The 10,717-nt window shown below is 39.4% G+C and overlaps 1 protein-coding gene across 1 annotated transcript in view; it reads left to right on the forward strand.

The window, feature by feature from the left end:
* The window catches only part of trmt9b (tRNA methyltransferase 9B), a 37,978-nt gene extending 27,494 nt beyond the window's left edge, over window positions 1-10,484 (forward strand). Inside the window, exons 3-4 of the mRNA XM_048598141.1 lie at window positions 3,152-3,325; window positions 8,745-10,484. Of these exons, the coding sequence (XP_048454098.1) occupies window positions 3,152-3,325; window positions 8,745-9,820 (1,250 nt within the window). The 3' untranslated portion in view covers window positions 9,821-10,484. The remainder of the gene's footprint in view (window positions 1-3,151; window positions 3,326-8,744) is intronic.
* Window positions 10,485-10,717: the final 233 nt, after the last annotated feature.

The following is a 10,717-nucleotide window of genomic DNA, read 5'->3' on the forward strand; positions in this document are numbered from 1 at the left end:
CCCCCAACTTTTTTTATTATTCTCTTGTTGCTCAGAATCACTGACACCCCGTTCACTCCCTAAGTAAAGTGTGTTGATCTGTTTTGTTCTGTGAAAGATGCCATAAAAGTGTGTATATTAGTAACATAGAATTCTGTTACATTGTTAATGCAGTAGTGATATTGCAAAACGTATTGCATATAGGAGGAAGGCTGCTTGTGAGCAGTATTGTGATGTACCATTCATTTAGCTTGTCCATGAATTCAATGGACAATTCACATGGAAGGCGAGCCTGAAATTTTCAGTCAAAGGGTCACTACCACTACACCACAATGGCCCCTGGCCATTGTTTACCTGGGAGCCTAGAAAGTAGAATGTCATTATTAAGAGATAACACAGCAGGCCAGGCAGCATCAGAGGAGCAGGAAAGTTGACGTTTTGGGTCAGGACCCTTCTTCAGAAATGGGGAGGGGGAAGGGAGCTCGGAAATAGAGAGAGGAGGGGTGGGGCTGTGGAAGGTAGGTGGGATGGTGATAGGTGAGTACAGGTAAAGAGTGGTGGAGATTGGTCAGTGAGCTGGGAGAGAGAAGATGGACAGGTTGTGTCAGGTCAAGGAGGCGGAGATGAGAGGGAAGGTTGGACATGGGATGAGGCCAGGGGTGGGGAGATTTTAAAACTGGTGAAATCCATGTTTAGGCCATCGGGCTTAGGCTCACAAGCGGAATATGGGTGCTGCTCCTCCAACACACCCTCTCATCCCTGCCTCCTTGAACTGACACAACCTGTCCATCTTCTCTCTCCCACCTATCTGCCCCTCCCACCTCACTGACCAATCCCCACCACTCCCTACCTGAACTCACCTATCACCAACCCAAGTACCTTCCCCAGCCCCACCCCTCCTCTCTATAAGTCTGAGCTCCTGTCACCCTCCCCATTTCTGAATCCCGACCCGAAATATCAACGTTCCTGCTGTTCTGATGCTGCCTGGCCTGCTGTGTTCCTCCTGCTCTACACTGTGTTATCTCTGACTCCAACATTTGCAGTTCTTGCTGTCTCAGAATGTCATTATTGTCTCTTAGCATTTTGTTGAAGTCGTTTTGTATCCAAAGCAATATTGATGTGAGATAATCATGAAAGATAAGTTCACTCATGTTGAGTTGTGAGCTTCCATGACCATAGTTTAGAATGAGAATGGTGATAATTGCAGCAAAGCTTTACCATTAGAAATAAATGGAAAAAGATCTAAGTTTTTAAAGGAGAGGGTTTTCTTTAGGTTTTCAGGGACTTTTCTGATGGTCTGTAATATGAAGTAATAAAAAGCAGAATTGCTCAAGTTTGACTCCTGTCTTTGCAGTGTTTTTGTGTTAGAATATTCCAATTGGTCTCAATGTTACTGCACTCGAGTAGGGAGGGACCAGCGAGGATTATCCCTCTGGCTTGGTATCTAGTCATTGTTATTGGAAAGTATTCTTGTGGGGAAATTAGCTTTGAATGCCTATTTGCTGTCTAGGCTCCCAGGTAAACAATGGCCAGGGGCCATTGTGGTGTAGTGGTAGTGACCCTTCCTCTGAGCCAATAGTCCTAAGTTCAAGTCCCACCTGCTCCAGGGGTATGTAATGACATCTCTGAACAGGTTGATTAGAAAATGTTAAGAGTGGCTAATCAGTCAGGTGCCATTTTGCACAATTGAATCCACTTCTGGAAAAGTGCCTGCCCTGAGAAAAAGTCAGACAATTAACACAAATAAGTAATAAGGAGGTTTTTTTCCCTCTTTGTTGCCACTCCTGTACCTTCCACCCCTCCCGCAAACCTTCGCCTCACCTCCCTGCCTTAAATAATTCAAAATATAAAAGTGTTATCTAAATATGCACTAAATGTGGCTCAGTACCAGTGAGTGAGTACAAGTGTCACACTTCAGATAGATTTTTCCTCTCTGCAGTTTTCTGGTATCGTTGTTAAGAAGAACAGAGTGAACTCTTGCTCCTCCCTTTAGACTTTTCTACAGTTGGAAATCCATCAAACATTGTGTGGAGATTGCTCAGTTGAATCTCAAAATAGTCAATGCACCTATTTGCATGTCATCGGACCTTGTTTTGATTAAAATGGCCTACTAGTAGGACCATGTGGATAAACCATTATTACTCGGTTTGTTTATTAATTGATGGGATGTGGACATTGCTGGCTAGGCCAGCATTTATTGTCCATACCTAATTACCCAAGGACATTTGAAAGTCAACCACATGTAGGCCAGACCAGGTAAGGATGGCAGAGTTGCTTCCCTAAAGGACAATAGTGAACCAGATGGATTTTTACAGCAATTAACAGTGGAATGCATGGTCATTGTTTGACCAGTTTTTTCTGTTTCTTATTGAATTCAAATCTCTTGATCTGCCATGATGGGATTTGAACCTATGTCCCAAGAGCATTGGCCTGGGTTTCTAAGTCACTAGTCTAATAACATTACCACTATGCCATTGCCTCCCTGAAGCCCCCTCTCCAGGGTGTTAAATAACACCCTGGTATTGTTTGGACATTGTGCCAATTTCAGTGAGTGGGAACGCTCAAAAATCTAAACATGGTACTGGATTGTACTCACTAGAAAAGTTCTAGTTTTGATTCCTTTCTGTAGAAACAGGTCTCAATGGAGGTAAGGGCAAAATCTACCAGAGGCCCTGGTTTAGATTTAGGGCCAATGCCAATGAGCATTATTTGATAACTGGTGTCAAATGATGATGTAAACATGCTGTGCATAGAAATAGTTTGATGAAATTGCCGAACCTGACAAGAGAAGTGGAATATTGCTGTTTATGACATTGTATGCCAGCACAAACTCCTTCCTTAAGGAGCTTGCTTCCACTGGAACTTCTGAAGATGATCAGCGGCAAAGCCTGAGAAACCAGGTTTCTCCCAATCTTCCATGAAGATTGTAACTTCTACCCTGAAGCTTTTGGTCACTAGAATTAATTTTGGTAGCTCAACGTAAAACTTTTTCAATCTGAAACCCTTCTTCCACTTGATGTCTCCATATGTTAGAATAGTAGTTCATAAGCCATCAGTTTATGATTGTAGTGTTCATCTTGGAGTGTGCTTCATTATTTTTGGTTTTGTATTGCATGGTATATTTTAATGAAACAAATACTCTTACGTTTTTCACAACACTTTTTTTCCTTAGGATGTGGAAATGGAAAGTACCTTTGTATCAACAAGCAGGCCTACAACGTAGGTTGTGACTATTGTCTGCCCCTAGTAGAATCAGCAAGGGAGCAGAGCTATGAAGCCATGGTATGTGACAGCCTGCATTTACCTTATCGGAATCAGTGTTTTGATGCCATTCTATCAATAGCAGGTGAGAATGTAATTTTTTTCTCTATCTGTCTTCAATGCCATATAATACCCAAACTCTCTTATTCTTTCGTGGCATGTGGGCATCACTGACAAGGCTAGCATTTGTAACCCATCTGTACTGGGGAGAGTTGCCATAAAAAAGAGACTAAGGTGTATAGTTCCTTGAAAGTGGAGTCACAGGTAGTCACAGGGTGCGGAAGGTGGTGTTTGGCACAGTTGCCTTCATTGGTCAGAACATTGAGTATAGAAGTTGGAAAACCAGGTTGCAGATGTACGGGACATTGGTGAGGCCAGTTTTAGAATACTGCACTCAATTCTGGATGCCCTTCTGCAGGAATAATATTGTTAAACTTGAGAGGGGTCAGAAAAGATTTCCAGGGATGTTGCTAGGGTTTGAGTTATAAGGAGAGGCTGAATAGGATGGGGCCTTTTTTCCCTGCAGTGTCAAAGGCTGAGGGGTGACCTTATAGAGGTTTATTAAATGATGAGGCATATGGATAGGGTGAAATGCCAAAGGTTTTTTCCCCCAGCGTAGGGGAGTCCAAAACTAGAGGGCATAGGTTTACAGTGAGAAGGGAAAGATTTAAAACAGGACCTGAGGGTGTTGCATGTATGGAATAAGCTGCCAGAGGGCGTGGTGAAGGTGGGTACAATTTTAACATTTAAAAGGAATCTGGATGAGTATGTGAATAGAAAGTTTTAGAGGGATATGGGCCAAATGCTGGCAAATGGGAATAGGTCAGATTGGAATTCTGATTAACATGGACGAGTTCAACCGAAGGTCTGTTTCCATGCTGTATGACTCTTAAGTGCCCTTAATTGAAGTGGCTTACTAAACCATTTCAGAGAGCAGCTAAGAATCAATACTCTGCTATGGTTGTACAGTCTCCTATAGGATAGACAAGGTAAGGATGGAAGATTTCTCTTTCTTTTGTCCAAAGATGTGCGGTTTAGGTGGATTAACCTTGCTAAATTTGTCCAGGGATGTGCAGGCATATCCATGGATTAGCGGGGTTATGGGGATAAGGTGGCTAGGTGGTCTGGGTGGGATGCTGTTCAGAGGGTCGGTGCAGAGCTGACGTGCTGCATGGCCTGTGTCTGCACTATAGGCATTCTATAATTCTATGATGAGAAAGGCTGAATGACAGCAGAATTGGTCTTACACGGCTCAACAAAGTGGTGATGCACTGAGAGGAAAACAAAACATGAGAAGAAGCAATGTGAACATGTATGCAGCTGACTGAAACAAGTGGGTTCACTTGGGTTTTACAATCAGTGTTATTGTAGTCATAGTCACGGTTACAGACAATATTCCAGATTTATTAATTGAATTTAAATTGCAGCAGGTGACATGCCCTTGAGCCTTTTCCTGGATCGCTGGTCCAGTGACAATACCACTATGGCACTAAGTCCTGAATATATATAGTGTGGTTTTGCATTTGTTCACACATAAAATAAATGCATTAAAAGTTGGTCTATGTCTTAACACTCCATTTGGTTCACTAATATTCTTTAGCGAAGGAAATTTGCCGTTCTGTCCTGGTCTGGCCTATATTCCAAACCCACAGTAACATGGTAGATTCCTCAAATGACTGAGTAAGCCTCTCAGTTCAAGGGCAAATAGAGGTGAACAGCTAATGGCACCTTGCCAGTGACTCCTACACGTCATACAAGCATAAACTTCCAATGTTAATGATTCACTGAGCTTAGAATTGGAAAGTAAAATTACTCATGTTCAATACATGTTTTAAAAATTAAGAGTCAATATCTTCATTATCCTAATTTGGAAAGCATTTGTTTCCTGTTGCATCTCCAAATATGTTTGAACCTTAGTGATCTAATTGTAAACTAGACGCAAGTAGAGCTCTATAAATAAAAGCCTGTCTCAAGTATTCTGATTAAACATTAATTCATAACCCCATTGCAAAGGAAGCATTTCAGTCTTATTATTAATGGGTAACTCAGTCATCTTAATTCAGAGTTAACAAATTAACCTTTATTTCATACATTCTTATTTTGGAATTCACATTTTTCAACACAATCTAATTGTATGATTTATAGACAGGTATGACACAGATGCTATCTGAGAAAAACCTATTACATACGGGAACAAAATTCAATGACAAATTTTACTGCAGTTGCATCTATTAATTTACCGCTGAAAAAGACCACACTCCAGCCACTGGTGGTGCAAAGTAAACCAAGCTAAATGCTATGACTCAAAAAGCAGATTATGGATGAGGCTGGAAATCTGAAATAAAAACAGAAAATGCTGGACATACTCGGGTCAGGCAACATGTACAGAAACAGTTAACATTTCTGATTGAGGACTTTTTCCAAAAGAAAAGCTGGAAATGAAATAGGTTTTGATCAAGGGGGAGAAAGAGAAGGACAAAAGCAAGTTCTGTGATAGGATGTAAGATGAGAAGATATGGGCGACATGGTGGCTCATTGGTTAGCACCGTTGCCTCATATCGCCAGGGACCTGGGCTCTCAGTTGGAGAAAGAGACAAGTGGAAACTCCATGATAGGCAGTGCTGCTGCTAGATAACTGAACCATGTGTTCTGTTTAGATGAAGTGCTCAGATGTCTTAGATAGGTTGAATATCTCTGTGTTGCTGGGGTTCACTTGATGAGTGAGAGAGAGAAATAAACACCATGCAGAAAAGACCTGTCAAGCTGTACTCCTGAAAAGGCAACTGAACCAAACAGAATCCATGCAATTAGGAACTCTGTGAGTCACCGAGTAGCTGGATATTTTGATGCTGTTAGCACCAGGAGAAAGTTCTAGGAGATAGGAGGCAGCTTTGTGTTTTGGTCAGGGAACCAGAAAAGTCCTCAAAGCTTTTGGGCTCATTAGAAGCATTATGCAGTTAATAACTTGCTGCAGCAGAGAGTGGGCGGTGCTATTGGAAGCCCATAGCAGGATGTGCTTTGTACAACTGAGCAAGATTAGAGTTCGAAAAAAATCCAGGGGCAGCACTGAAGTTGTGCTTATGACTTGAGTGCTAGAGTGCAGTTTTCAAGAATCCAGAAGAGTTAGACACAAAAAAGGAAGGTGGACAACAAGAATGTGAGCAGTTGTTGAGACAGTTCATAGTTGAGGGAGTTTTAAGGACAGGTTGTCAAAAGTGAAAATTATAATCCATTGTGAAGATATGATGATCCACAATGTCACTAATATCTTTGGGGGTGGGGGTAGAGATGAGAATTACTGAGAAATCCATAGCACTGATAATATTTGTTATTTGATGTGCTATGTGGGATGCTCAATTCATACTCGTCTGTTACTCATATAGGCCTCGTCACATTTGGATTGTTAGAATATAAATCATATCTATCTTTGCACTGTCTAAATGTTTTTTGTCAATAGTCTTTACAGTTTTGATTGAGTATATTGTTTTGGCAATAAACCAGTATTTGTCATTGACTGTCAAAACCTGACAGATTTGTTCTTAACACGTGACACAGTCTGAGAGTTAGATGATTGGTCAGATCACCAGCCTGGTTAAATATGACCAGTGGAGGATTGAGACTAGTAATAAATTGTTGCACACTGCCTCCACATCTACCACCCCCCCCCCCAAAAAAAAAATTGATCATAACAGTATGTGGATAAACTATTTCTCTTGTGGTGTTCCTCATGATGAATCAGAAAGTGTGTTGTTTTATAAGCAAACAATCTTACAGTGAACAGGAAACTATTCAGCCCTGTCTGCTGTTTGAGAGAGTTATCTAAATAATCGCACGTACCCGTTCTTTGCAATGCAAATCTACAAGTCTCAACTCTAAATCTAATTCAGAATTGAAACTGTTTTCACCACCTACCAGGCACTGTATTCAGGTTGAGAGTTCTGGATAGGATGTGGTGATGAGAGCTGCATGATCCAGCACCTAGTATAATAGGTATTAATTCTCACTTGTGGTATGCTATATGGATGATAAGATTAACCATACCTCTTCCCTCTGCATAGAAACTGGACTAGTAATTCAGTGCGCTCTCAAGGCAAGCTGCGTTGTTAGACTTACAGTTTTCCTTTTTTCGAGATTCATTCATGGGATCTGGATCTCACTGGCTGTATTTATTGTTCAGTGCCTTTGAGAAGATGGTGGTGAGCTTCCTTAAACCATTGCAGTCTTTGTGGCAGAGGTACGTTGAATATTGTTAGAAAGGGAGTTCCAGGATTTTGACCCAGCATGAGTGAATGGACAGTGAAAATATTCCAAATGAGGATGTATATTTCTTCGAGGGGTGCTTGCGTGTGGTTCTGTTCCCATGCATCTCCTGCCCAATTTATTCTAGCTGGTAGAGATCGCAGATTTAGGTGTTTCAATGGTTCAGATGGGTGTTATAAATTTAATGTCATTGTTTGAAGAGAAGCAAGGAGTTGTCAAGGTGTCTTGGCTAATATTTCCTCCTTGATCAATATCACCTAAACTCAATTAATTATTCATCTCTGCTGTTTTGAGAGACTTTTTTGGCACCTGATAGTTGCTGCATTTGTTTAAAACAAAATCAGTTCACTTCAAAATTAATATATATGTGGCATATACAGAGTATTTGATATCCAATGCAAGTCTGCTTTGAACTGTTTCCTGTTTCCTAATTTTAATTTTTTTTCTGTATGTCACCAGCTATCTTTTTGCCTCCTTTTCTTGCTATGATTTTTTTTCTCATTCTCATTCTGAAGACTGCCACACTTTTCATTGTTGTGGGTGTCTTGCCTCTGGATCCCTTCATCCTGTTACCTTTCTGTTGTCTCTGAATATTTATTTTGGTCTTGTACATATTAATTTACTGATGTACCAGAACACATCCTTCACCTTTGGTAATATACATGAAAAATGACAGGCCCTAACAACAATTTGAGAAAGTACGGGCTTGCGGCTGGTAGTATTTGGGAGTGAGCATAAGCAAAACAAAAAACAGGAATAAAAGATTGTACATGCCCAAAGATCCAAAGAGACATTGAGGGGCAAAAGCTTTAAACAATGAAAATCAAAAATATAGATCTGGAAGATGGAGTAACTTCAGGAAGAGAAATAATCGAGGCTTTGGCTCACAAGTGGAAAAAGCCAGTGAGAAATGTTAGGAAAGAATTCATAACAGTCTGCAAGTAAGTTTGAGTAATTTTGGTTATGTTGAGAGTGCTGACTGAGTTAGACCTGTTATTGTGCCAGTTCGTTGGCCATTTTGCCATTTCGAAAGCTTATTGAAAAAATTTGATTTTAAATTTTTTGTGTTAATTGTTATTTTTGCAATGTAAATAGTGAAGTATTTTTGCTAACCATGACTTTGAAAATATACTGATTTAACATACATGTTTTGGCATGCATGTATGTGTGTATACACATCAATTACGTACAATACATCCATACATATCATAGTAAAGTGTTTAAAATTTTACTTTCTATTTTAGTGGTACACCATTTTTCCACAAAACAACGTCGTATTCAAGCAATAAAAGAAATGGCAAGGATTTTGCGAGTGAGAGGGAAAATGATGATCTACGTATGGGCAATGGAACAAAATCGACGTAAATTTGAAAAGCAAGATATTTTTATTCCGTGGAACCCTACACCACCACCATCAAAATCATCAAGGTCCAAAATTCTAAATGAACAAAGTACATCATTCCAACAAATTAATAATGAATTTTTTCACAAAGACAAACCTTTAAATTCAAATAGGTTGCCTAACAATGAATTCAATATGTGTAAGAAATACATTAAAGGAAACCAAGTATCCTCTTTGGTACTGGAGAATACGTTATTGGTTGCAAAATCTTTAAATCTGTGGATATTTTCTCAATCACTGAATTCTTCACCCCAGTTTAGCAGCAATAATAGAACAAAATCCCCTAAAGAGGTACGAATGCTTTGGGATTATATTACTTCATTTAAAACAAATAATAAGTCCTTTGAACAAGGAAAAACTGACAATGTGACCAGATTTGAATCTAATGTATTTTCCTATGGGCAGAGTTCTGAAGATGTCTTTGATGTCCTTTCCAAGTCACGATCACTTAACCATTACAACGGTTCAGATCCACTCACCTCATTCTTTGAACATCCATGCATGGGATCATTTAAAATGCAGGAGTCTTCTGGCATTTTACGTAGCTGTTCTGAAGTTTCCTTGCCTGATCTTACTTCACGGGCCTTGTTCCAAAATGAGTCTCTGAACTGTCCCAATGAAAATAAATCCACAAATGACTCTACCTTTGAGAGCATCAACAACGTGCATCCACAAATGCAGAGAAATGTGACTACTGACTCAAGTAATTGGCCTTTGGAGACTCACGTATTGGCAAAAGGCAAAAAAGATCAGATTAATTACAACAGTACTTGCCTCAGATACTATCATGTTTTCAAACAAGGGGAGCTTATTGAACTCATAGAAAAGCACATTGAAGATCTGCAAGTGATTCAAACATATTATGATCATGCTAACTGGTGTGTTGTTGTGGAAAAAGTCAGAGCTTGCAAAATTTGAGACTACATCAGCACCTTGCTCTGAGAGTAAGGCCAGTAATTAGTTTTAAATTTTTGTATCTTTTGGAAGTGTCAGCATATAGTTTTCATGTGCTTTATTTAATTTGTGTGTTATTGATGTGCCTTTTAACATTGCAGGTAGTGACAATAAGTGAACAATACATTGTAACCTGCATTGCCAAATGTTACCACTGTGATAGCTAAAACTTTGCAATCTTAATTCAATCATTTTAATTTCATTGCCTTGAAATGTTTTAATAACTAATATGGTAAGCTACTAGCAAAACCTTGCTAACTTATTTTACACTACAATTACGTGTACAATTTATTGTGTTTTTAAATTAATTATGGGAGTTGTCAATAAATGCCATATATACCCTCTGATTAAAATTTTGATGCAGGGAAATTAACTTTCTTTTCTGCCTGGTCACAAGAATATTTTGCAGTCCAAGGTTGTGCCTATTTTTGATTTCTAAGCATCTATCCTTGGCTAGAGTATCCTGCAATATTGTCTCAAAGATAGTATAGTTTGTTTAATTGCAGGTCTCGATTCCAGTACTGATCACAATCTTATTGCTAGTGAAACAGACACTTTTTCTCCTCAAATCAGCAAATGATCCTTATACAATTATCAAAGCTTTGATTAAACTCTACCTGAAACAGTACCACTGAAGACCACTTTGAAGTTCATAATATACTTTCACTGTTCAGAGTTTGCTTAAAGTTTTGCTGAAACAAGAGCTGTGACCTCTTTGTTATGCTGCCCTACTTATTTTTCTTCCTGTCACCATTCCAAATTGACATCTATTTTGGGTGTATTTTAGACCCAGATCAAAGTTTTTTTTTTTGACTCCTGCTGTCATTACCAAGAGAGTAAAAAAGGTTCATTACTGAAATG

The sequence above is a fragment of the Rhincodon typus genome, chromosome 6, assembly GCF_021869965.1.
Source record: "Rhincodon typus isolate 14 chromosome 6, sRhiTyp1.1, whole genome shotgun sequence".
Lineage (NCBI taxonomy): Eukaryota > Metazoa > Chordata > Chondrichthyes > Orectolobiformes > Rhincodontidae > Rhincodon > Rhincodon typus.